The sequence below is a fragment of the Oryctolagus cuniculus genome, chromosome 13 (assembly GCF_964237555.1).
Source record: "Oryctolagus cuniculus chromosome 13, mOryCun1.1, whole genome shotgun sequence".
NCBI classification, from domain to species: Eukaryota; Metazoa; Chordata; class Mammalia; order Lagomorpha; family Leporidae; genus Oryctolagus; species Oryctolagus cuniculus.
In genome coordinates this window covers 19,789,418-19,815,937 of record NC_091444.1, presented here as the reverse complement: position 1 = coordinate 19,815,937, position 26,520 = coordinate 19,789,418, and the positions used below count along the sequence as shown (strand labels likewise).

General features: G+C 57.7%; 1 protein-coding gene across 23 annotated transcripts in view; it reads left to right on the top strand.

The window, feature by feature from the left end:
* Positions 1 to 26,520, top strand: part of PLEKHA6 (pleckstrin homology domain containing A6) — a 146,026-nt gene that overhangs the window by 20,295 nt on the left and 99,211 nt on the right. Inside the window, exon 1 of one of the 23 annotated variants that reach the window (XM_051821176.2) lies at positions 2,978 to 3,090. The exons of 20 other annotated variants lie outside the window; for them this stretch is intronic. In XM_051821176.2, the coding sequence (XP_051677136.1) occupies positions 3,026 to 3,090 (65 nt within the window). In that variant the 5' untranslated portion in view covers positions 2,978 to 3,025. Of the gene's footprint in view, positions 1 to 2,977; positions 3,091 to 20,250; positions 20,391 to 26,520 lie in introns of those variants that run through there. 2 more of the 23 variants (XM_051821185.2, XM_070055147.1) reach the window with 2 other exon arrangements.

Sequence of the window (26,520 nt, the reverse complement as noted above, 5' to 3'; positions counted from 1 at the left end):
AAGAGCACGCATCTGCGGCTGCACGTGCGATTTGCTTTCTAATTAGCTGAACGCTTGCAGCTCACCTGTTGAATTCACCCTGGCCTCAGCTGGTGAGCTCCTTTCTCTGATTTTTCTTGGTTCTTGGGTCCTCATGAGCCTCCAAGAGCTGTCCAGAGACTTCAGGCCGCTCCAGAGCTGGGGTAGGCGTGGGTGACTGAGGTGTGGTGCCAAGAGACATGTTGGCATCACAGGTGAGGCCTAGGACCCGCTTCCCTCCTCCTGGCCCCTCTCCTCCCCAGTGGAGCCGCAGGTTCTGCGTCTGCAGTATCCGCTGCCCCACTCTCTGGGGTTCAGGTGAGTTGAGTCAGGATGTGGGTGTGACTCTGAAGCAACGTTGCATGAAATCCCCGTGTCACGTCAGCTGAGGTGGTTCCTGAGAGTGATGTGTGTGTTGGTGGCGTCCCTCTGCCCTATCAGCCACTCCAGGCCGGGTTTCACTGTCTCCTCATCCTCCCGTGAGCCACCCCGTGATGCAAGGGCAGAACTTGGCGCAGGGTCAGCACTGGGTGCCCGCTGCTGCGGCTGTGACGGAAGACCACGGGCCAGGGGGCTGCGAAGCCCAGGAGGAAGGGGCTGCCTCTGGTGAGGGCCCTCCTGCTGTGTCTTCACAGGGTGGGAGGCCATGCAGGGCATGGAGCCCAGGGAGAGAAGAAATGAAAGTTACACACACACACACACACACACACAGAGGTCTTCCATCTGCTGGTTCACTCCCCAGATGGTCACAACGGCTGGACCTGGGCCAATCCAAAGCCAGGAGCCAGGAGCTTCTTCCAGGTCTCCCACATGGGTGCAGGGGCCCAAGGACTTGGGCCATCTTCTGCTGCTTTCCTAGGCCATAGCAGAGAGCTGGATCAGAAGTGGAGCAGCTGGGACTCGAACTGGCGCCCACAGGGGATGCTGATGTTGCAGGCTGGGACTTTAACCCACTGTGCCACAGCATGGGCTCCGAGAAGCAGCCTTTATTAAGAAATTTATTGGGGCTAGCACTTTGATGTAGCGGGTAAAGCTGCTGCCTACAGCACCAGCATCCCCTATGGGCGCCAGTTTGAGTCCCAGCTTCTCTCTGATCCAACTCCCTGCTAATGGCCTGGGAAAGCAGCAGCAGATGGTTCAAGTCCTGTGCTCCTGTAACCTACGTGGGAGACCCAGATGGAGCTCCTGGCTCCTGGGTCCTGGCTTTGGATCGGCCCAGCTACTGTTATTGGGCCATCTGAGGAGTGAACCAGCAGATGGCAGATCTCTCTCTCTCTTTCTCTCTAACTCTGCCTTTCAAAAATAAATAAATCTTAAAAAAATTTATTTGAAAGACAGAGAAACAGATCTGCCATTGCTGGTTCACTCCCCAAATGCCCACAACAGCCAGGGCTGGGCCATGCTGAAGCCAGGAGCCAAGAACTCTATTGGGGTCTCCCACATGGGTGGCAGGGGCCCAAGGGCTTGGACCATCTTCTGTTGCTCTCCCGGGCCCATTAGTAAGGAACTGGGTCAGAAGCAAGCAGAACAACTGGGACTCGAACCAGCACTTTGATATGAGATGCCGGTATCCCAGGGGGTGGCTTAGCCACAGCACAGACCCCAGGAAAGCCATGTTGGGAAAGTCCCTGGTGGCATCAGTGGGAAGGGGGGTTATTCCCTGTCCCCCTTGGCCTTGCCGTCCCCCCACCCCCGCTTCTTCGAGGCAGGGGCAGTCTGGTATGTCTGGCGTGTGTCGGGGATGCCTCCCACAGAGCCAGCCACGCAGCAGCTGTGCGGTACCTGCCTGTGTAGAATGAATGAGCCGAGGCGCTGCGGCAGAGGGCCTGGGAGTAGGAGTCGGGTGAACGGGGCCAGGCGCCCTGGCCTTGCCGCTCCTCTTGACAAATGTTTACCGCACGCTTGTTAGGTACCAGGCACAGGCGAGAGTGCAGCAATGGGCTTTTAAATTCAGTCTTGCCAGGCAGCAGGTGGGTGAGCAAATGCCTGTCCTGTAGGTGGTGGAGACACGGGCTGTGGAGGTGCATGACCCAGACGCCGGAGCCTCTCCCGGGAGGGTCGGGAGAGGCTGCCCCAAGGCTGGCGCGAGAGCTGTGCCGACGGCTGCTCTTCTCCGAGTTTTGGTTTCCTCGGCTGTCACTCGAGCAGTCTAAAGCTTCCTTCACAGAGTGGGGGTGACATGAAATTCTATGAATAAAACATCGAGGGCTGAATAATCTTGCAATAAATGTTCAAAAAATGCCTCCTGGAAGCCAGGCCAAGTGATGGGGGCGGGCAGCCGACAGCTCAGGGGGTGTGGGGAGCTTGGCCCCGCACTGCCCCTCGGCTCTGGGCAGCCCTCAGTGGTCTCTTGGCTGCTCTCAGCCTCAGTTGCTGTATCTGCAAAATGGGGCAATGTGAGTGGTGGATGGGTCAGTGGCAGATGTCACACAGCACCTGTGGCATGCCGTCCTTACTGGCCTCGTTCCAGGGAGACACATCTACTCCAGACACACTCCCAGAGGCTACAGAATGGAGCAGGCTGGGGCGAGGGGGCCGGGGCTGGCTGAGTGACAGCCTGTTTCTGCTGTCTGGAATCCGTCTTCCAGGAGAGGTGACTGGGACTCCATTGAAAAGGTTGTAGGGATCAGGCATGGGCAACAGAACCTGGGAGATCAATTTGTGGTTCACGCTCCGAGTGGGTTGGGGGGGGTGGTCTGCTCCATGGGAAGCTAGAGGGAGTCTCCTGACAGGGGCTTAATTCCCTCAGGCATGTGGGCCTCCTGGCCCAGGCCAGGCCTGCCAGCCACATCCCTGCTGCTCCGTAGCCGGCTTGGTCCCCTGACCTTGCTGAGCAAGGCAGCCTGGCGGCCATGCTGGGTTGCCCTGGTAACCAGCAGCCTCCCAGCTGGGTTGCCTGGGAAACCAGTTCGCTGGTATTGGGGGAAGGGGGTGGTGAGCTGGGGGGGAGAATCGGCCTGGAAAGCGGCAGAGGACAAGGGCGGGACAAGGAGGAAGCTGCGTCCCGATGCCCCCAGCCCGACCCTCCCCGCTCTCCCTCATGGGGTTGAGAAAGGCAGAGAAGAAGGGCAGGTAGGAAAGATGCTGTGCTACTTCCTACCGTGTGTGTGCGTTTTGTGCTGTGAGTCCCCTTGGCCGCGGCAGGAAGGCTCCGCAGGGCTGTGCGGGAGCCCCCAGGCAGTGAGAGACAGCAAGGTCTGTTCAGACAGCCGTGCACCACCCGGACCCAGACCGCAGTCCTGGTGCCACCACCCCCCACACCCCGACTTAGGCTCTTGGAACGTGGGTTGCTCCAGGGACACAGGTGCATTGACTTGGACCTGCAGTGGTCAGTGTAGTGGGGCACGGCGTTGGCACTGCCAGGGGTGGGGTCCCCTCCCCTCCTTCCATACTGGTTTTCGTGTGGTGGGTGCTGCTCTCTCCATCCCGTGGGCAGCTGGCATCTGGTGCCTGCCCCAGTGTGAGCCCAGCCCTGTGGCAGGGGTGGGTAGGAAGGCTGGAATCCTCGAGAACTTGGAGCTGACCCGCCCAGTCTGTTGAGGGCAGAGAGCATGGTTGCAGCTGCAAGGACTGTGGGGATTTTGAAAGACCTGTTGGACATTTTTGGCTGCAACCTGTGTCTTCCTCTTACCGTGCGTGGTGTGCCCTGGCTTCTTGTTGTGGTCCTGGATTAGCCAGCTTATTTTTTTTCATTTGGAATTTAATTTTTAAAATACCTTTATTTATTTATTTGAAAGAGAAGGGGAGAAGACAGAGACCTTCTGTCCATTGATTCACTTCCCCAATGGCTGGGGCTGGGCTAGGCTGGAGTGAGGAGCCTGGAACCCCATCTGGGTCTCCCACGTGGGTGCAGGGGCCCAGGCACTTGGGCCGTCTTCTGCTGCTTTCCCACGTAGGTTAGTAGGGAGCTGGATTGGAAGTGGAGGAGCCGGGACTCAAACCAGCACTCGGGTGTGGAAGTCCGTGTCACAGGTGGCTGCTTAGCCTGCTGCACCACAACGCCAGCCCTGGTCTATGGTTTTTAGAAGATGGTCTTGACCTTCAGCTTGATTTCACAGCCATGGCTGAGTTCCTGTGTTCAATTTGAGAAACCCTTTACAAGAGTACGAGCTCAAAGTCCCCGGGGCTCCTGCCACCTCCCACAGGTCACGGCACCTGCAGCTCAAACCTGTGTGGCAGCCGAGGGAGGTCACATGTCTTGCTCAGGGTCACATAGGCAGCAAGTCTTGGGGCCGTGCCATGAACCAGTGCTTCTGGGGCTGAGGTCCGTGGCCTGCGCCTGTGGAAATGGTAGCTGGTCTTGTTCTCACTTCCGGAGAAGCTGCAGGATGGAGAGAGCCAAGATGGAAAGGTCTGGAAGGGCCTGTCCTGGCCACCTCCACATCAGGGGCCCGGGGCAGGGCCCAGGACGCACACGTGTCCGTGTGCTGTGTCCCGGTTGAAGAGACTGGGAGCTGGGGAGAGCTGTGGAGGGTGGGGCCCAGCCTGAAGCCGTCCGGGGGTCCCCTCCGCATGTGTGAGGGGAGTGAGTTGGGGGCAGAGGGCTGGGGTTGGTCAGGTCTGCTGGGCAGATCCCGTGTCAGGGTCCTGGGGCCGTGCCCAGTAGTGTCAGAGTCTGGGAGAAGCTTCTGACAGGAAGAAGGTAAGCCAGTCCCCAGGGTGTGACCAGGGAGGTGGCGGCCAGCAGGGGGCCTGCCAGGTGGGGATCGGCCTCAGGCTGGGTTTGGCGGGGGGGAGGTCTTGGTGCCCAGCAGCGGCAGGGATGTGGGGTGGTCTTAAGTGGCCCTGGAGTACCCTGGCCGGAAGCTGACCCTGCAGATAGGCATCGAGGGCACCTGGAGGAACTCGCACCGCCGAGCTTGTGAACCTGGCCTGCTTCTCACTCTCGAGGCCTGGCTGTTCCATTGTGGGGGGCTCAGAGGGGAGTGCGGGGCGTGTCCTCCCGACGTGGACCTTGCCCTTAGCCAATGGAAGTGCTGGCGGGGGGCGAGGGTGCAGCCCAAGGCGCTTCCTTCTGCTGGGTGCCTTCCCTTCCAGCTTCCGGTGGCCCGATCTGCTGGATTAAAGGGAGGACTGGAGTGGGGGATACAGATGCGTGGCTAACATAGAGCCCAGGGCCCTGGGAGGAGACGGGGGCCCTGGCTGGGTCCTTACCTCTGTAGGCCTCTTGTTTCTTGTTTCTAAGACTGATTTATTTATTGGAAAGAGTTCCAGAGAGAAGGAGAGGGAGATCTTCCATCCACTGGTTCACTCCTCAAATGGCCCCAATGGTGAGGGCTGGGCCAGGAACCAGGAGCTTCCTCCGGGTCTCCCACATTTTTGCAGGGGCCCAAGCACTGGGATCATCTTCTACTGCTTTCTCCAGGCACATTAGTAGGGAGCTGGGTTGGAAGTGGAGCAGCTGGGACTAAAACCGGAGTGAATATGGGATGCCAGCACTGTAGGTGGTAGCTTTACCCACTAGGCCACAATGCTGGCCCCATTTTGTTTGTTTTAATTTAAAGTATTTATTTATTTTCATTTTATTTGAAAGGCAGAGAGAGAAATATAGGAGACAGGTGGAGAGAGAGCTTCCTTCCCCTGGTTCACTCCTTAGATATGTCAAAGCCAGGAAGTAAATCCAGGTCTCCCATGTGGGTGGCAGGGACCCACGTACTTGAGCTGTCACCTGCTGCATGCCAGTGTGTGCATCAGCAGGAAGCTGGGTCAGATGCGGAGGAGCTGGGAATGGAGCCAGGAGGTTATCCCACTTGTCTGCCAAAGCTACCACGCCTCTTGTTGATGCTCTCAGCACCCACTGATGGACAGCGACCCTTCCAAATGAGAGCTGTCAGAAGGCGCCTCGTCCAGGCTCTTGGTGCCATTGTCACCCGTCAGGCCAGGGAATATGGCTAGCATTCTGCTGGGGTTCAAGTTCATTTCTGTCTCGGGTCGGGTTGAACAGAGACTGGGGAGATGGTGAGTTCCTGGCGAGGAGAGCAGGGGCCTTAGGATCATACCTGGGGGAGGAGGTTGTGCCTGGGGCCTGAAGACGGACTGATGTGTGGTGAGCCGTTGGGTGAGGATCCTTCTTGTAGGAATCCTAACGTCTGCCTCCTGCCCTCGTCCCGGGTCCTTCCCCGCATGTCCTGCTGGCTTTATTGAGCCCTTTCTACCCAGGAAGCATGAGGGTGGCGGAAATGATGGAGGCAGGGGAGGGGTCAGGATTGGAATTCACTCTTGCCCTCGGTGGGCCCACTGAGAGTGCAGGCTGATTAGCTGGTGTGGTGCCGGGTTGTGGAGATGACTATCATGGCCCGTTTGTGGCTGCCCGGGGCTGCCCCGCTGGCCGCCTCCTCTCCCCAGCTCCCCAGACCTTGTGTTCTGGAAGCGGCAGGTGGTGGCTGCTGCCGCCTCTGGAGTGTGGTGGTGCACTCAGGTTCATGTGCATCGAGACAGGGCTGTCAGCTGCTCGTGGTCTAATCAAGGAGGCCCCTTGGACTGTGCAGAAAGTCACACAGGACAGGCGGGGGGCTCGGGGACAGAGCTGGGGTGGAGTCCTCCCCGCTCCCTCCTGCGCACGTGCCCCGGGGGAGGGGCTGGCTCCTGAGCAGCAGTCCTCCTGTAGCCAAAGCTGGCTCTGAATCCGGGCACCTGGAGTCCTCTTTAAACCCAGCGTAGCCATCCGGAGGCCCCTAGCTGGGTGGGCTTACCTTGTTCTCTTTTCCCCGTGCAGATGACTCTTGGTTTAGGATGACTCTACGATGGTAAGAAAGCAACACGCATTCAGCAGAAACTGTCCTTCGTGTTTTGAATCTGACTCTTCCCCGGGCTCGTGATACGTGGTGCAAGCCCTGTGGATGGGGGGCAGCGGCAGCCCCAGCTACAGCCAACCCTCTGCAGGGTGCTGGGTGGCGGAGCTGTGGCCCCTGGGTTAGGTGCATTCCATGCATTGTCCACTTCCGGGCAGAGCATAGGGTGGGAGAAGAGGGGACAGGAGGAGCTGTTAGTCCTGCCGTCCTGGTCAGGTAATGCAGGGATGTGGCTCTTCCATCGGCTTCCTTGGACTTGTGCTGGACAGTGTGGGGCTGAAGCTAAGGCACTGTGCCCGTGAGGTCTCAGGGCTCATGGCTGCAGGTCCCAGATCTGGAGGAAGCAGGAGAAGTTCTCTGGGAGAGCCAGCCAGCAGCAGTGGGGAGTCTGCGGGAGGCTCTTAGCAGAGAAAAGCCCTAGGGGAGCACGGCCGAGGGTCTGAGGAAGGAAGCCGCGGTGGGCAGGGCCTTCTGGTGGGATGCATCTGGTTGCGTTTTTCTAGGACCTGCCTTGGGAATGTCTGGCAGGAAGGAGGTGGAGTGGGCACGAGTCGTGAACAGTGTCCAGACCCTAAAAGGGCCTGCCTTGAAACAGAAAATGTCCCAGCATCTCCTGAAACTTGGCCACAGAACCAAGGCCAAAGTCATGAACATATACTTACTAAGTTAGATTTTTTAAAGGATCAGGACATGGGGCCAGCGTTGTGGCATAATAGGTCAAGCCACTGCCTGCAACACCAGCATTCCATATAGGTTTGTGTCCTGGCTGCTTCACTTCTTTTTTTCTTTTCTTTTCTTTTTTTTTTTTTTTTTTTTTTTTTTTTTTTTTTTTTTTTTTGACAGGCAGAGTGGATAGTGAGAGAGAGAGACAGAGAGAAAGGTCTTTCTTTGACGTTGGTTCACCCTCCAATGGCCGCCATGGCCGGTGCGCTGCTGCCGGCACACTGCGCTGATCTGAAGCCAGGAGCCAGGTGCTTATCCTGGTCTCCCATGTGGGTGCAGGGCCCAAGCACTTGGGCCATCCTCCACTGCCTTCCCTGGCCACAGCAGAGAGCTGGCCTGGAAGAGGGGCAACCGGGATAGAATCCGGCACCCTGACCAGGACTAGAACTTGGTGTGCTGGCGCCGCAAGGCGGAGGATTAGCCCAGTGAGCCGCGGCGCCGGCCCCTGGCTGCTTCACTTCCGATCCAGCTCCCTGCCGTTGCACCTGGGAAAGCAGCAGAGTGCTTGGGCCCCTGTTACCATGTGAGAAACCCCAGAAGAAGCCTCTGGCTCCTGGCTCTTGGCTTCAGCCTAGCCCAGTGCAGCCTTTGCAGCCATCTGGGGAGTGAACCAACAGATGGAAGAATTCTAACTCTGCCTTTCAAATAAATAAATCTAAAAAATTAAAAATAATCAGTGCAGACATTTGGTCTAGCTGTTTAAACTCCCTTGTCCCAAATCACAGTGCCTGAGTTCGACACCCACCTCCAGCTGCCAGTTCCCACTAATGAGGCCCTCGGAGACATGGTGATGGTTCAAGTAATTGGGTTCCTGGATCCAGACTTGCTCAGACCATCACAGGCATTTGGGGTGTGAATCTGCTACAACACTGGCCCTCATGGGTGTATTTCTTTATGATAACTTTGTATCTCCCCACAGCCAGTCAGCCTCACACCTTGACACAACGGCTCCCCCTTGAGCCCCTTTCCCCACTTCCATGCCTGGGGATGGGGCGACACACTGGGTGGGGTGGGGGAACTGTGATGTGATGCTGCCCTCCGCCAAATCTTCTGGGCTGAGACTCAGGGGGTTTCTGCTTCTGGGGCTCAGAGCCAGGATTGCAGGATGGAGCTGGGTCATATCATGTCCTTCCTTCTTGAAGACATTGCTTTGTCGCTCACTTCTGGGGTACTTGGATAATATAGATGAGGTACAGATCCACAGTATGATTGGGGCGAGGAAACGCTGACTCTCTTTCATACTTTTTATAATTGCTTCGCTCTGTTTTTCATATTTCTTTAAGAAGTGAGCTATTTTCAGCCGGCTTGGAGGAGTTTATCACTCCTACAAGAACCTCAGGAGATAACAGGTCTGGGAAAGAGGAGGTGTCTGCAGCAGTTTATTTGCATATTCCCCATAATCCTTCCTTTGGCTCAATGTATGGATATTCTGGCCAAGTTTTGGTCTGGGCATTGCTGTCACTCTCCATCACGCACACCTGAGTTGGTGGGCAAGTTCAGACTAAATGTAGCTCGTAAACATTGTGCTCTGGGTGTTAGTGTTGGTTTTTCCAGATGGAGAAACCGAGACAGGCGAGGGACTTAAGAATCGCGGCCTTGGAAGTAGTCCTTCGTTTGGTTCCACCGTCTTCCCAGATAGCAGTGCCTTTGCAGCGTCCCAGGGCCAGGCGTACGGCTCTGTGAAGCAGGCTTTCCATTGTTGGGCGGCTTCAGTGACAGTCGAACTGATTTTTTTTTTAATTTGAGGGGTGGAGGGACTCTCATCTCACATCTCCAAGCCTTCGCCTGCTGCCTCCCAGGGAGCACGTTAGCAGGAAGCTGGAACTGAGAATAGAGCTGGGACTGGAACCCAAGCACTCTCACCTGGGACACGGGCATCCCATGCGATGGCTTTAACAGCTGTGCCAAGTGCCCAACCCAGAGGCAGCTTTTCTTCCTCTAACCTCCATCCTTTGTTTCCAGTCCAACATCCTGGGCATTCTTTCACGGTCTTTGTCAACGTTTCTAGAGTCACACAAGTGTCCAGAGACTGTGTGACACAGCGGGAGCAATGTCTGCCTGGGTTTTGCCCCTGGCCCTGCACCACCAGCTGTGCAACCCTGGCTTTAACCCTTAACCTCCCAGCCTCAGTTTGCCCGTGTGTAAGATGCGGGTGACAGTGACCTCATAGGGCTGTTGAGCGGGTTTAATGAGTTAGTGCAAGTGAAAAGCTTAGAACTGTGCCTCGCAACTAGAGGCAGCTCAGACTATGTTAGTGTTTCGTAGTCTCTTAAAATAGGCTCTCTAGGGGGCCAGCATTGGTGCCCAGTAGGTTAAGCCATTGCCTGTGATGTTGGTATCCCATATGAGTGCTGGTTCAACTCCTAGCTTCTCCACTTCTGATCCAGCTCTCTGCTAATGCACCTGGGGAAGCAGAGGAAGATGGCCCAAGTACTTGGCCACCTGTGCCCACAAGGGAGACCGGGATAGAGTTCTGGGCTCCTGGCTTTGACCTGGCCCAGCCCTGGCCATTGTGACTGGAGAGTGAGCCAATGGATGGAAGATTCTCATTCATTCTCTCTCTCTGCCTCTCTTTCCCTGTAATTCTGCCTTTTAAATAAGTAAAATAGGGACTGGTGTTGTGACATAGCAGGTAAAGCTGTCGCTGGCATCCATCTTGGACAGTTTGAGTTCTGGCTACTGCACTTCCACTCTCTGCTAATGGCCTGAGAAAAGCAGCAGAAGATGACCCAAGTGTTTGGGCCCCTGCCACCCACATGGGAGACCCGGATGAAGCTCCTGGAGCCTGGCCTGGTCCTAGCCGTTGCAGCCATCCGGAGACTGAACCAACGGATGCAAGATTCTCTCTTTCTCTCCCTCTCTCTCTCTCTTTCTCACTCTCTCAAGTCAATCAATCATAAACAAATAAGCTGTCCAGAACTGAACACAGTGCTCCAGACACGGCCTGGTCTGTGGGGCTGGTGCCTGGCAGATTGACAGTGGATTTCTATTATGTCTGACTACGTTTTCAAATCACTGGTGTTTAACTTGGGCTTGTTGTTCTGACACCCTCGGGTCATTCTCCCATGGCCAACTGTGGGGCTTGGATGCCTGCTCTGAGTTAGAACCAAGGTCAATGTCAAGGGCAACCCAAGGCTTCCCCTCACACGAGCCCTTGGCACTGCAATTGGGTCCTGTCTATGGCGCGCTTCTGCAGTCTGCTGCTCTCTCTGGAAAATCTCTTGACCCACACTGAGCCCAAACACAGGCCCCTGCCCGTGGTCCTTTCTCCCAGCCGGCCGCCTGCCCTCCTCTTGGTCGGTGGGTGTGTGTGATGGCCTGCGCTGTGCAAGGACTGTTGGCACCTTCCTTCCCCCCAGCCCTGCCACCTCCACTCCCTCAAGTTCCCAAGCTCTAGGGCAGGGCTGGGAAACCTTTCTTCTCCAAGGGTCATTTGGATGTTTATTTATTAAGAGATTTATTTTATGTGTTTGAAAGGAGGGTGACGGAGAGCGAGTGACCTTCCATCCGCTGGTTCCCTCCCCAGGATCCAGGTGTTGGCAAAGGTCCCCCAGTGCTTCCTGTGCTCTGAGTTACTGGGGGCAGGAGTCGGGGGTGGGGTGGGGGTGGGGGAGGACCACCAAGCTCACTCCTGGGGACAGGCTACTTCCAGAACCCAGAATCACAAGCTCCCCGTTATTGCTTGGAATGTCTGCAATAAGGTTTTCCTAAAACGTGCATTCATTGAAAAAAAAAAAAATGCCGCTAGCGGGCTAGAGAGAGAGAAGCAGGTTGTATTGGTGCTTTCTGCATTTGATTAGTGACATACTCCGGTGTGTTCCAGCCCGGGGATCTCATGTACAACTGGAATCTTCCGGTTAATGTTGGGTTTGTGTTTCTCACCTGCCTTGGGAACGTCAGGCCGTGGTTCCCGTATATGGAATCCCTGTTCTGCCGTCTGTGTATCCTCTGGCCGGGTCAGCGGCAGGTCTGATGGCCGCTTCCTACCAAACAGTGTTGGGCTGGGAGCTCCGTGCCTGCTGCCAGGTGCTCAGCCCCAGCCCTGCTCCCCGCCAGCTCCATCCCCTTTGGCCAGGCCTTCCAGCCCACACCCTGGGGCTTTGTCTGTAATTGAGGCGATTGGAGAAATATGTTCTCCTGGGCCACTCATGCCCTCCCCCTCAGAGGTCCCGATGCTGCCGGCCCACGACGGGCATCCAGGCATCGATATTTTAGGAAAGCTCTCTGGGTAGTTCTGGCATACGGCGAGAGTGAGATGCACACGACCACCTCATCTCTGCCAGGCATGGTCTGCCCCTCTGAGCTCAGAGCTTCCTGGCAGCCTGGTCCAGACTTTCCGGGGCCTCTTGTCCTGCGGCCTGAGCCCTGCTGGCTGCTGCTGTGGTCGGAGGCAGGGCCAGGCTGGCAAGTGCAGCACCGCGGTCAGGCATTGTGTGTGCCCAGCGGGACTGCAGGCACCCCTGGCTTCCCCAAATCCCACCGAGGGGAGCTGGGGTGCCTCCCATCAGCCGCCTGCGCCCCTGCTCTCCTCTGGACAAAGGAACCGGTTTTTGCTTCTCTGGTGTCGGCTCCCAGTCTGCGTCTCTGAGCTTGTTGTTTAAGGCCAGTGCAAGTGCACGTCAGGGGTCGGTCCAGCTGCCTCCCTCGGATCTCTCTCCTCCCATCCTCTGAGGCCGTCTCTTGCTGCTCTTTCCCTCCAGCGACTTCCACAGGCTGCCGGCTGCTCCGCTGCCGAGAGTGGCAGCTGCCAGGCTGTGGTTGGCTCCGCAGACCCCCAGCTAGCACTGGGGGTCAGAGCACCTGCCCGTCAGGTCAGCGAGGCTCATCCGTGGCCAGCCCGGCTTCTGCCTGGGGCTCGGGATGTCGCCTGCTCTGGGGTGGGAGTGTGCCCAGCTCCAGGCCAGCTCCCCTTGTCCGCTTCCTCCCGCTGGGTCTGGAGTGTTTCTGCTGCGGGCTTGCTAATTGGGCTTCAGCTGGTGGATTGACTCCAGCGCCAGAGAGCGCTTCCTCATCGCGGCAGCCGCCTCTCAGACAGCCGTTAATTGCAGAGAGACAATAATTACGGGATAATGGGTGGCTTTTGTGTGAGTCCCTCTTTTTGCACAGTGTCAGCAAACATGGCGGGTTTGTTTTCCAATATCCCGCCACCCCGCTGAGGGGAGGCCGCGAGCCCCCCACCCCCGTCATCCCCCCACCCACCTGCCTTTCCCCGCCCGGAGGCCTGGGGTTTTACCCAGATCCCCTGAGTGACAGCACGTTCTGATCTTCCAAAATATTACATCCTTCCAGTTTCCATGCAGTCATGGCCCCAGTTTTAGGATCTGTGAGGTTGGACTGGCACTTTTTTTTTTTTTTAAGATTTTTATTTATTTGCAAGAGTTACAGAGAGAGAGAGAGAGAGAGAAGGAGAGAGAGATGTCTCCCATCGTTGGTTAACTCCCCAAATGGCTGTAACAGCCAGGGCGGGGCCCAGCGGAAGCCAGGAGCCAGAAGCTTCTTCCAGGTCTCCCACAGGGGTGCAGAGGCCCAACGACTTTGGCCATCTTCCACTGCTTTCTCAGGCGCATTCACAGGGAGCTGGATCAGAAATGGAGCAGCCAGGACTCGAACCAGCACCCATGTGGGATGCCAGCGCTGCAGGCAGTGGCTTCACCCGCTGCTCCACCATGCTGGCCCCTGAACTGGGACTTTTACAAAAGGTGGCACTTAACTTGGAGTAAAGAGAGGGTGAGTAAGTAATTTGTGCCTACCGCATGCGCCCTTCAGGTCTTTGTGGAGGTTTTGCAGGGTTGTCGTGGGGGTGTGGCCGTTGTCCCGTGCCATGCATCTCTTCCATGTAATTTAATCAAGCGCTGCCCGGTATGACGAGGGTCTATGCAGGTGTCATTTTAAGTAGCTGTGCGTAATCCCATCCTGTTACTCCGTCACCACCGAGGATTTGGGTCGTTTCCAGGTGCTGTTATGTGAACAGCACTGCTTCTGCATCTTGAAGCCCAGGGCTTTCCCCCCAGGTGTGTCCCACGGTGAGCGGATTTGGGAGTTGCATCGAGGACAGTGGGGGGCTGGAGACCATGGCAGAGTTTCGCCTACCACCCCCTCTTCCAGAATTCCTTCTCTTCTCATCACTGTGCTCATCCACCGCTGCATGATCTCCCCACCCCCACCCGTCCCGGTATCGGCCCAGGTTAGCGGAGCAGAGCCTTGGCATCGGTTGACTGTTGCTGAGTGACAGCCGACTCTGGGCATGCCAGGTTGGAACAACCCGAGATTACCTCTCAGGGTCCCCGGGCCGGCTGGTGCCAGCCTCTTCTACCCATGCAGCCATCTGCGGGCAGCACCGGCGGGGCAGCCGAGGTGGCTCCTCACGCGGCTGGGCTGGTCCACCTGAGCACCTGCAGGTGGCCGCTCCCTGTGGCCTGGGCTTCCCTCAGCGAGGTTCCGAGAGTGAGCATCTCCCGAGAGTGTCCTGGGAGACCCTGGGGACTTCCAGGCTGCTTCTGCCTTGGCCTCAAGGGTCACGTCTGTTGCGTTCTATGGGTCCAGCCAAGCCCTCCCAGGTGCCTGGGGCAGGGGCTCCTCTCACCGGCAGGAGCTGCGGAGGGGTTTGCAGCCATCTTTGACCCTCCATGCTTGCAGACGAAAGCACGTGTTGGTGAGTGGCCTCCAGTTCTCCCAGTGTGCCCCAGGAGAGGCGGTCAGAGACACTCTGCCCCTTCCTGCTTCTCAGAAGCCACCAGCTCCCTTGCAGCCCCTCCCCGGCCAGCCCACGGGAGCCACAGCCCTCTTTTCTCTGTGCCCGAGCTGTGCAGCCTGTCCCATCCGCCTTGCTTCACGGCTCTTCGCGCACGTGCCGGGCCCAGGCGTTCATGGGCTTGCAAAGGCTTCCTGTTGGTCTTCACGTCCCGCCCCAGTGACCGGGCCTGTAAAAAGGTGGCCACTTGATGCTCCACGGTCTGTAGGGCTCGTGAATCAGGGACCTCCCTGAAGTGACGCTGGTGGGGAGAACCGGCATGTACAGAACCTTGGTGGGCCTGCTGACCAGCACCGGCTAGGAGCCTTACAGAAATGATCTCACTGAATCCTCACAACAACCCGGAAGCAAGGAGCAGTATCCCCATTTTGTAGATGATGAAGCTGAGGCTCTGAGGTGTTAGGTAACATACAGCAGGTGACATGGTTGGGTCACATGGTTAGAAAGTCATGGAACCGGGGCTGGGGCTGTGGCATAGCAGGTTAAGCTGCCACCTGCATCCCATACGGGTGCTGGTTTTAGTCCTGGCTGCTCCAGTTCTGATCCAGCTCCCTGCTAATGTGCCTGGGAAAGCAGTGGAAGGTGGCCCAGAGAGAGAGAGAGAGAGAGAGAGAGAAAAACAGAGATCTTCCATCTGCTGGTACACTACCCAAACGGCTGGAATGGCCAAGGCTGGGCCAGGCTGAAACCAGGAGCCAGGAGCTCCATCAGAGTGTCCCACACAGGGGCCCAAGCACTTACTTGGACCATCATCCACTGCCTTCCCAGGCACATTGCAGGGAGCTAGATGGGAACTGCACTCACATAGGGTGCTGGTATTGCAGGCAGCAGGGTAACCCCCGTGCCACGCCGGCCCCTTGACTTCTTGTTTGCAAGGGTTTGACGAACATGCTGCATTCTGGCAGGCCTACAGGGAGCCCTGCGGTGGATAAGGCCTACAGGGAGCCCTGCGGTGGATAAGGCCTACAGGGAGCCCTGCGGTGGATAGCGTTGCCCCCATAACCTGCTGGGGTGTGCATCATTCAACGATGCACACATACCTCCTCAGACTCCTTGGCTCCCAGTTCCTCCTCCCGGTGCCCTGGACCCCGCGGTGCAAGGCCTCCCGTCTTCCGGGTGACCGCGGTGCAGACAGGCAGGTGCCCGGCGCTGGGCTTCGCCAGAGCAGCTGAGCCCCGGGAAGCCGCCCTCCCACGCTAATCACTTTTGTGTGCTCTTCCAGAAGAGCTCACTTGTTCTCTTTTCCCCATGCCTCATGCTCACTGCTGTCTCAGCTCTCAGTTCCGCTTCGGCTTTTTGATCTCTGTCTGGAGACATAAAGGTGGTTTATGGAAAGCACCTTTGTGGGAAAATGGGATTGCAAGGTACGTTTATTTGGGTGCAACATGTCTTTGAAATCCATGCGTACTTTTTCCATAATACACGTTTTCCGTGAACTGTTTGAAAGTCTCTCAGCTGCATGGGTCTCACCATTGTCTTGCCCCAAAACTAACCCAACCTTTTGATTCCATTCTCCATGAACCTTTTTGGAGTGCCCTTGCACAGAGAGCCCAATGCAGACCAGGCTGGTTGGGGTGCAGACAGGGGTGGCAGCCGCTGGGGAGGTGCTGCCTCCGTGCAGCCGGGGGAGGGGGGAGCTGCAGCCCGTGTCCTGGGCTCCGTGTGCCCTTCCCTCCCACACTGTTGGCTCTGGCCTCCTTGTTCCCTGGCTGGAGACACTGGCTGCAGAGGGAGGAGCCGGCCATGGAGGCGTCCACCAGTCCCTTTGGCCCAGGCTCGGCTCATCCTGTACTCCCCTGCCTGGCCACTGGTGAATAGCACCGAGGCGCCAGGACCGCCGGGGGCAGAAGAGCTCCAATTCCCTTCCTTAGCTTTTCCCACAGTCCCTGCAAAGGCCCGCGCAGAGCAGTCTGGGAGTCCACAGGCAGGTGAGTGTCTGGAGCTCGTTCCATCCTGCCGTCAGCGGGGCCCCCCGGGGGCGGCCTCTTCAGACACGGCTCGCTCTGTGTCACACCTCCTGGCTGGACGCTTGTTGCAGGCCCTCGAAGGCTCTGATGATGCTGTTCCGGTTGCTGCTCTGGCTGCCTGGAACTTGACAACTAACTCTTCAAGTACAGAAAAGCATTTCCTGCACGCTGGGGGATTTGCGCATAGATGCCCTCTCTCTGATTGCAAACCTGTGGGAGGGCAGAGACCGAACCCAACGCAAGCGGTCCAGTGCGTGAGTCTGAATAAGTCACGCGTGCGTGTGTGCGTGTGTGCGTGTGTGTGTGTGTGTTTGCACGAGGCCTGCTCTGATGGCCTCAGCCCACCACCGAATGCCTGTGGTTCCAGTCGTCTGTGCCACTAACAGCAAACCCGTGCTTCAGGTTGCAGGGTAGTGATACATCGGAGCGGATAAATGCATTGAGGATGGGTGACGGAAGGCCTTATGTGGAGCTGAGCCCATGTCCTGCAGGCACTGGACAGACACTGCATGTTTGTGGGCCACTTGCAGAGAGCAGGGGGACCAGATATGGAGACACTCTGTCATCCCCAAGGCAGTGGGACCGGGAGGCCCCGGTGCAGCCCCGGTGCAGCCCAGCCGCTTGGTCAGGTTTAATCCCTGGTCTGGAGGCAGTGTCACGGACAGGGAAGACTGGTTACCCGGGTTATTAGGAAACACCGAGAGCTATTTAAGGGGTCGGGGGAGGAGTTGGGAATCTGTCTTGTGGCAAAGCTGAGCTGGTGGCTGGAGACAGCGGGTTATTTTTAGGGCACAGAGGGCCAGATGGGGGATCAAGTACAGAACCCCCTAGAAAATCGTGGGGGGCAGGCATTTGGTGCAGTGCTCCATGTGCCTCCTGGGGCCCCACCTCCCATCTCGGGGTGCCTGGGTGTGAATCCTGCCGTCACTCAGCCCTGGGAGGCTGCAGATGGTGGCTCAATACTGTGTCCCTGCCACCCACAACAGAGTCCCAGGTGCAGTTCTGGGCTCCTGACTTTGATCTGACCGAGCCCTGGCTGTGTGGGCACTTGAGGAGTAAGCCAGCGGACAGAGGGTCTGTCTGTCTCCCTTTCAAATAAATCAAAATAACTCACATAAAGTAAGAACTATTTTTTTAAAAAAGACCCTTTGACACTAGAGAAGTTCACCTTGAACCACCCCGTCTGTAGGTGCTTTTTTGCATTTTTTTGCACAAAAAATAATAAGGAAAGGAGGTGACGAATGTGTTAATTAGCCCGATTTACTCATTCCGTAATGCCTATATACAAACATGGAAATATCACCTAGTACCCCTGGCACGAATGCAGTTATTATTTGACAATTTAAAAAGGCCAAGTCAGAATGAGGGGCCCAGACCCCTCCTCAGTGTGGGCTCCTGTGTATTTCCTGGGTCATTAGGGAAGTCGCCAGGAAGGTCGGGCTCTTCAGCGCCTTCTCGAAGCACTCAAGTTTGAGATTCAGCTGCACGGGGTACAAAGGGAGGCTCTGCTTCTGCCTGGGCTGGACCCCTCTGAGGCCCCAGGCGGGCCGTCTGGTTCCCTTGTCCAGAAGGGGAACTTTCCCAGGCCCGGTCCACCCCCTCGTGAGCAGGTGTGAGACGGGACTTGGGCTTTGTGTTACTGCTCTCGGCCATGTGTGTTGAAGACGGAGGGAGAAATGGCTCCAAGCTGCATCTTCTCAGGACCCACAGTCGGGGCGGGGACTTCACTACTGCAGATCGGCTGGGGGCGACTTGCAGCGTAGCAGTTGAGATAAGGTTGTCGGGGAGGGTGTTGCGGCACAGTGCCACGCTTAAGACGCCTCCATCCAGAATCGAGTCCTGGCTGCTGCACTTCCATCCGGCTCCCTGCTCATGTGCCTGGGGTCAGCAGATGACGGCCCAAGTACTTGGACACCTGCCACCCATGTGGGAGACCCAGAAGGAGATCCTGGCTCCTGGCTTCAGTCTGGCCCGGCCCCAACTGTTGAGGGCATTTGGATTGTGAGCCAGCAGTTGGAAATCTCTCTCTCTCTCTCCCTCTCCCCCCTCTCCCCCCTCTCCCCCCTCTCCCCCTCTCTCTCTCCCTCCCTCCCTCTCTCTCTCTCTCTCTGTCTCTGTTCAAATTCTTAAGTAAGTAAACAAATTTTGAAAAGATACAGGCTAGGATGCCTGCATCCCATGTCAGAGTGCCTGGGTTGGAGCCCTGCCTCCACCCCTGATTCTAGCTCCCTACTGAAGTGGATCCTGAGAGGCAGCAGGCAATGGCTTCAGGAGTGGAGTCCTCGCCACCCAGAGGGGCACCTGGATTGAGATCTCTCTCTCTCTCACTCTCTCTCTCACACCTCTATGGTGACTCAGCCTGGGTTTTCACTGCCAATAAATTCCCTGGAAAATCAGAAACATCCACTCATTTCCCTGCTTGATCATTAACAAGGCTATCTAATTTGAGATGGGGAGAGCACGAGCGCTCCCCAGGGCAGCTGAAGAGCAGGGCCCTGGGAGTGGGGCTGCAGGTGCACCGCCCGCCTTGCAGGCTGAGCTGGGGACTGCGGGGGTGAGAACTGGCCGCAGGGAGGAGAGTCGGAGAGCCTCCTCTTTCTGGCCCGGCTTTGCCGCTTGCGGCTTGTCACTGCAGGTGATTCTCTAGCCCATGGAGCCCCAGCAGTTTGAGTCGACTATTTCAGGCGGGGGATGATCATGGGGGCTGCCGTCTGTGGGTTATGTTCACTCACAGTGGGCACGGGCAGCGGGTACGAGGCGCTGTGCCACTGCCGGGAGTTCTTAGTGCTGTCATTCTTCTTCTTTTTTTTTTTTTTTAAAGATTTTAGTCTTATTATTTATTTGACAGGTAGAGTTACAGACAGTGACAGGGAGCGATAGAGAGAGATCTTCCATCCACTGGTTCACTCCCCAGATGGCTACGTCTGGAGCTGGGCCAATCCAAAGCCAGGAGCCAGGAGCTTCTTCCAGGTCTCCCACGTGGGTACAGGGGCCCAAGCACTTGGGCCATCTTCCACTGCTTTCCCAGGTCACAGCAGAGAGCTGGATCAGAAGAGGAGCAGCCAAGACTCAAACCGGTGCCCATATGAGATGCCGGCATCGCAGGTGGAGGATTAACCTACTGCACCATGGCGCCGGCCCCAGTGCTGTCATTGCTCTTAGGGGAGGCAGAGCACGGGAGTCCTGGGCTGAGCTCTGGTTTTGCTCCTGCAGTACCTGCTTCTCTGTGTCCCTTGCTGTGGACCACGTCCTGGAGGCTTAGAGAGACCCCAGCCCACCCACAAGTGCAAGCTGCCAGGCTGGGATGTCCCCACCCACTCCTCACCTGGCCGCTTTTCCTCTCTCGCTGATGGAGCTGTGGGGTGGGGAGGGCTCTGGCTGTCCTGGGCAGGGGGCAGGGGGCTGGGGGCCGGGGGTCTGGTGTCCCCCAGTTGGGTGGTCATTCATGTGGTCTTGGCGTGGCGGGGGCATCTCGGATTCTTAACAGAAGTCTGCCTGCTCCTGCCTGGGCGGGGCCAGTCTCTTGTTAATGGCACCCCAGGTTTACAGGGCGTCCTTGCTACTGAGAGCCCCGGGCGTGAGCTGAGAGCAGGGACCGCGGTGACTGCCTGGGGCCACCCAGCCGGCCAGGAGCAGAGCCAGGGTTAGAGTTTCAGCAACGTCGGTTCAGTCTCACCGAGACCTGGGCTGGACCAAGGCACTTGCTGGCCCACTTCCTCAGGGCCTGAGAGCCAGTGGTCAGCCTGGCTTCGGTGACCCTGGGCCCTGGGGTCCCTGAAGACAGGAGAGAGTGAGGAGGTGGGAGGCGGCCGTGGCCCAGAGGCAGCAGTGCCTTGGTCATCTCGTGACTGCCCCGCGTGGGCATGAATATGGAACGAGCACCTTGACCCAACGCTGGGTTAACCCTCTGGCCCCTTCAGCAGTGTGGCCCCAGCAGGCGGGCTCTGGGCAGGCTCCTTTGGGCACCCGTGATTGGCCACTTGGTCTGGGGCGGGGTCTCGTGCTGCTGGTGCCCCGCCCTCCAGAGGCAGGTGGATCAGTCCTCAGGTCTCTTCCCGGAGCTGCGAGGAGGTAGGAAAGGGACCATTTGGGGCACGAGGTGTGTCTGAGCCCTGGCTCCTGCACAGCCACCCCGGGCCGGTAAGGACAGGTTCCCCCTGGGAGCCCTGGACTGGGCGCCGGGACAGGGGAGGGCACCCAGCTGACCACTGACTGGGTGTACTGTTCCTGGGCCTCTCCAGCCCTGCTCCATCTTTCTCCCCTCGCTCCTTACTGTGCTTTCCTCCCCCATTCTCCGTCTTTCTCTCCTCTCCCTTCTGCTCTGAGTTATTCTCAGCAGATCGGAGCTCTGCCGCAGGCAGGTGCGACGTCTTCCCCTCCTCTCCTTTCTCAGTGCCCTGTTGCTTTCCCCCTGGGGCCTCTGTGCTCCAGAACCTGCTCCCCTCCTCTGCTGGGAGCCCTCAGCAGGAAGTGCTATGGGAGGGAGCAGCCTGCAAGGTGCCAGATGTTTACCCAAGGTGGGGTTGGCTGGGTCCTGGGTCCTGGGCTGGGCTGGGCTGGGGCTGGGGCTGGGGCTTCTGTGGCCACGTCCTTCCCGCCACTCCCGCCTCCTCTGCTCCCGCGTCCCTCTGCCGGCAGCCAGGGGAGGCAGAGGGCAGCGAGGCCTCGGACCCGGCGTCCGCAGCTGCTGCTCTGCCCTGTTGCTGCTGCTCCTCTGGCTCCAGGGCACTGAGAGGCCAAACTTGGATGGAGCTGGAGACGCACTTGGCTTTCAGCCCTGAGCCTGGGTGGTCTTGGGGAGGACGGGTGTTGGATTTCACTGCAGGAGATTGATGGTGGCCCCCCACAAGCGTATGGTGGGGTCTTGGGAGGTTGCTTTCTCTTAGGCAGTACTGAGCTTACTGCTGGGAGAGGCTGCAAGGGGCTCAGGCCCTGCAGAAGGAGCTGCAGTGGGGGCAGTGGTGCTGCTGGGAAGGGCAGGGTGGCCTGGAGCTGCTGTCCAGGTGTTGTCTGCACGGGGAGCCTGGGGCCGGATCCAGCAGCCTGGCGGGGGTGGGGAGAGCCTTGCACTGTGGCCTCAGTGGAGGCCACCAGAGGCTCTGGGTTGTATTCTATGAAGCTTTTAATAATCACAGAAGATGTCAAATCTGGGAGCGGAGAATCACGTCACTTACCCCAGGTGCCCAAGCTTCAGCCGTTTGAAGTTGCCCATGGCCGGTCTTGTTCTGGAATATTCCCGGTCCTTTGCACCCTCTGACGATTTCTGAAGCAAACCCTGGATGCCTGTCATTGTGTCACTCAAGATAAGGACTCCTCAGAAAAGCACCCAGCTGTCCATATCGCATCTACCTAAGACCAGCAGTTCCCGAATATAAATATACAGCCAGCACTTCTACCTTCCTGATTATCATCCAGTTTTCCCCCTAATTTTCCTTTTTAAAGAAAAGATTTCTTTATTTGAATGGCAGAGCAACAGAGGGAGAGAAAGAATCTTTTATCTGCTGATTCACTCTCCAACTGGTTGCGACAGCTAGGGTTGAGCCAGGCTGAAGCCAGGAGGAGCCACAGACTCAATCTTGGCCTCCCACGTGGGTGCAGGGGCCCACATACATCAGCCATCTTCCACTGCCTTCCCAGGCGCGTTAGCAGGAAGCTGGATTGGGAGTGGAGCAGCTGGGACACAAACCAGCGCTCTGATATGGGACTATGGGGTGCGGGCATTGCGAGTGACAGCTCAACCTGCTGCGCCGCAAAGCTGGCTCCTAGGTTCCCTGTTTAATTTGGATCCGAATCAGGCCCATGCATGGCGATTGCTTGGTGTGGCTCTCCCGTTGTTCCTGATCCGTGCGTGTTTTCTCTTTCCCTCCGGTCATGATTTGCTAAAGAATGTGGGTCATTTGTCACGCAGTTTTTCCTGTTCTGGATTTAGGGGACTGCATCCTCGTTAGTCATTTCACATGTCCCACTGTCCCTGGATTTACTGTAAGTGCAGTTAGGGTTAGAGCTTGATCAGGTTCCGTTGCCGTCAGTGTGTTTATTGAGGGGTCAGAGACCAGGATCCACTCGTGTGCGCAGGGACCAGAAGCAGAGCCTGTCTGGTTGTTTCTCTGCCTGTGATGTTGGCGGCCCTGCAATCACTGGCTACATCCATTAATTCATTATCGGCTAATTGCGTATTAATGGCACTCTCTAATTAGACCTGGCTTCTTTGATCTCGCAGTGAGGGATCTGTTGCCTTGGACAGAGGCCTCCTTCTCCGGGAGGTGTTGCTGTGGAGGCTGGGACCACACTGTACTAGGCTGGCTCCTCCCTGCTCTGCTGGCCGCGCTGTGCGTGGGTAGGGCAGGGGCCCGTGAGTGCTGGCAGGACGTCCTAGAAGCGGTCCTTTGCTTCATGACTCAGATTGCAAGTCTCTGCTGAGAGGGACAGGCAGGGCCTGCGACATTCCCAGTAACTTTACCAGTTGTCTCAGACACACACTGCAGGGGCCAGAGCTGTGGCATAGCGGGTAAAGCTGCAGCCTGCAGTGCCAGCAATGCCAGCATCCCATATAGGCGTCAGTTCGAGTCCCAGCTGCTCCTCTTCTGATCCAGCTCTCTGCTGTGGCCTGGGAAGGCAGTACGAGGTGGCCCAAGTCCTTGGGTCCCTGCACCCACATGGGAGACCCAGAAGAAGCTCCTGGTTCCTGGCTTCAGACTGGCGCAGCTCCAGCCATTGTGGCCATTTGGAGAGTAAACTGGCAGGTAGAAGACCTCTCTCTATCCTCTCTCTGCCTCTGCCTCTGCCTCTCTGTAACTCTGCCTTTCATAAATAAGTAAATCTTTAAAAAAGAAAAAGAGACACTCTGCAGTTAGCTCGAGGCACACTTCAGCCACATTAATGAGATTAACGCTCTGCTCTGATGCAGATCCTCCCTGGCCATCTCCTGTCCCACACCCGCACCTCTTTCTGCTGTCAGCGGCCTGATAACAACTCTGTATTTAATGAACAGCTTATAGTTTACAGGGTGTTTGCGTGTGCACACACACACATACACACATACCGTGAAGCTTTGAGATGGGCTTGCGTGGTGAGGGTTGTGACCACAGTCTCTAGTGGTTTGGCCTTGGGAAAGTTAGCTAACTTCTCTCTGCCTCAGTTTCTCTACCTGGCTCCTGGAGTACTGGGAGTCCTGAGTAAGCCAATGCAAATGAGGAGCACAGTGCAGTGCCCAGGTGGTGGTGGGTGCCAGTGAGCGTCAGCTGCTGCTGTTGTGGGCACGGCGTTTAGCTGCCCGAATCTTGGCCGCTACCCAGAGGTGCGCACGATTGGAAGTTCACTGTGTATCAGAGGAGGGATTGTCTATTATCTGTCCCAGCATCCATCAATAAGGACACAAAGCGTGATAGAAGTTCTTTTTCTTTTCTTCCTGGCCAGGGACGTCAGAAAGTAGCCCTGGTTTGGAGGGCGGTGAGGTTGTCCAGCTGGGTCGTGGAACTTGCTCTCCACTCAGTGAGACAGAGGATATGCTTAGAGTGGCCAGGAACGCAGCCACCTGGCTCTGGGACACCTGCTCTGTCCTTTCCTCAGGAAAGGGAGCGAGTGGGGCGGGAGCGGGGAGGGTGTGCAGCTTGGCTCGACCTGCTCTTGTATTTTTCCCAATCCGAGGCCTGGGCCGTCTCTTGCCCTTGAGGAGGCCCTGGGTCTGGGGAGCCAGGTGGATGTGCCCGGCCCCGGGGAGCCCGTGGTTCCCTTGGTTCTGGCCCATCTGCCGGTGCCGATCAGAGCCGGAGCTCTGCAGGTGGAGAGAGACACACAGCAGCCTGCTGCGGAGGTGCCGGCCAGCTGTGGCGTTCCCAACCCTCTCCTGGGCTTCAGTGGGCTGGGGGCCCCGGCCAGGAAGGGGTCCTGGGCAGGGCGCACGGGCTCAAAGCCCACTGGCTCTGCACGAGCTCCTGTGCCTCTCCCTGGGCTGGGCACTGGAGACACAAGACACCCTTTGTGGGTGAGAGGGAGACAGAAAGGGAGGCGCTGGGGGTGACGGGAGGAGCTCTCCGTGCCAGCTGGGAAGGAGAGAGGCAGGGGACGGGGCTTGAGGGAGGCATCGGCTCCGAGCGAGGGAGGCCGGGCCCCAGCGAACGAAAGGGCAGGGACTGCTGTATTTCTGTGCCTCCGGGCTTCTGCCTGTCGCATCTGCAAGCTGCTTCTGTCGCTGGTAGCTTGGCCTTGTGACTCAGGCACGTGAGCAGAGAGTGGAAGGAGAGACTGAGAGGCAGAAACCCAAGGCGCAGCTTCGTCCAAATTCCCTGCTACAGAGACGGCTGTGCTGAGCCGGCTCCATGCAGACTGTTCACTGCCTCAGCACGGAGCCCAGGGCCTGCGCCCACTTGGATCCCGCAGGAAGGAGGGAGCCAGCTGAGGACATGGTGGAGAGAGGGCACGGAGCGGGGTCAGATGGGACTGCCCAGTGCCGCAGTGCCGGTCCAGCACTGGCGACAGAACTGAGGGCACTTGTGAAATAGTACAGAATGGACGGCTGAGACAGTGAAGGGGAGGGGTTGACTACTTTCTTCTGGGACCCTTTTCATCTTGCAGCTTGATCCATAAGGCTCCGGTCGCACACGCTGTTTGCTAGAAATGAGAGTTGCAGTCGGACCAGCCTCTACCGGCTTTTGGCCTCTCTTCCTCCCATGGCTCTGCACATCCCCGCAGTGCTCCCGGGCGGGGTGGGTGGGGATACGGGGTGAGGGCAGCCAGGCAGAGTCATCGGAGCAGGGCGTGGAAGTGCCTCGGGTGTCAATCTTTGGCGCCCTCCTGCCCCTCCGTGGGCTCTAAGCCGGGGTCTCCGTGGCCTCAGCGTCTCTCCACCTGCTCATGCCCTCCGGTCTCTGTGAGCTCAGGGGCACAGGAGGGCCTGGGCTGTGTGTCAGCTAGCAGGAGGGGGGTGTGCAACTGGAGCTGCCCTGGGGCAGGTCGGCCACAGCAGGACTGGACCTGCCGAGTGCTCAGGGCCTGCCTCGCAAAGCCGCTTAGGGGAAGATGATGTGGATTCTGGCTAGCGGAAGCTCGGCTCACTGAGCTGGGTTCATCAGGGAGGAGGCCAGGCAGCTGTGGGCTGGGGAGCCTCACGGGCAGAGGGTCTGCATGTTGAGGGCTTCGGCAGCCTGGGGTCAGCTGTCCCTGCCTCTCCTTGAGCCCCTCCTCCAACCCCTGTTTGCCCAGGCTGCTGCTTTCCCAGGTGCGTTAGCAGGGAGCTGAATCAGAAGTGTAGCAGCTGGGACTTGAACTGGCGCTCGTGTGGGATGCTGGCGCCGCAGGCTGACTTACCCAGTTCGATTTTGTCTTCCAGATAGGAAGGCAGCTCTTCCAGCTCTCTGGAGGAAGCAGAGCCCAGCGCAGTCAGGGGATGCTGAAGCCGGCACCTCACACTCAGCCTCCTGAGCCCGGGGCCCGAGCGCGCGCGTTTCTGAGCGCGAAGATTTTGTGTAGTGCCCGCCGGTTCTGTGTCCAGCCAGAGACTTGTTTCTCTGTGAGTCCTGTCGTAGGGAGGCTGGTTTGTCCCAGTTTGCCTGTGGCTGTCCTCACTTTTGCACCTAAATTCCTGTTTTTCTCGACCCCGTTAGGACGTCTGCGTGTAGCCCAGGTTCAGGGAGCATTCCTTCCTGCCATTCAGCCTCTGTGGGCGGAGCCCAGGGATCCACGCACAGGTGCTGGCGGAGTTCTCACCTGCCCTGTCCCTGCGGCTCCAAGACAAGTTGGTGGCATTTCTCTACTGGCGATGGGGGGAAGCAGAGCACAGCGGGGGGGGGGGTGGCTCCTTCCTGTCCATCACTCAGCACTGCTGGCAGAACGTGCGTTTCTGCTGCTCCTCCCTCCTAAGCAGCTCCCAACGCATTCTCTGGTCTCCTTCACCTTCACCCAGTCCTGTGCCAAAGGATGGAGACACAGGCTGGGGACACAGCCACACACCCACCTTAAAGATGTATTTCTTTATTTGAAAGGATGAGTTATAGAGAGGCAAGGGGCGGGGGGAAGAGAGAGAGAGAGGGAGAGAGAGAGAGAGAGAGAGAATATCTTCTAGTTGCTGGTTCACTCCCCAAATAGCCACAATGGTTGGAGCTGGGCCAGGCTGAAGCCAGGAGCCTGGAACTCCACTTAGATCTCCCACATGGGTGGCAGGACCCCAAGGTCTTGGCCGTTTGCTGCTGCTCTCCTGGGTGCAGTGGCAGGGAGCTGGATTGGAAGTGGAGCAGTCAGGACATGAACTGGTGCCCATATGAGATGTCGGTGT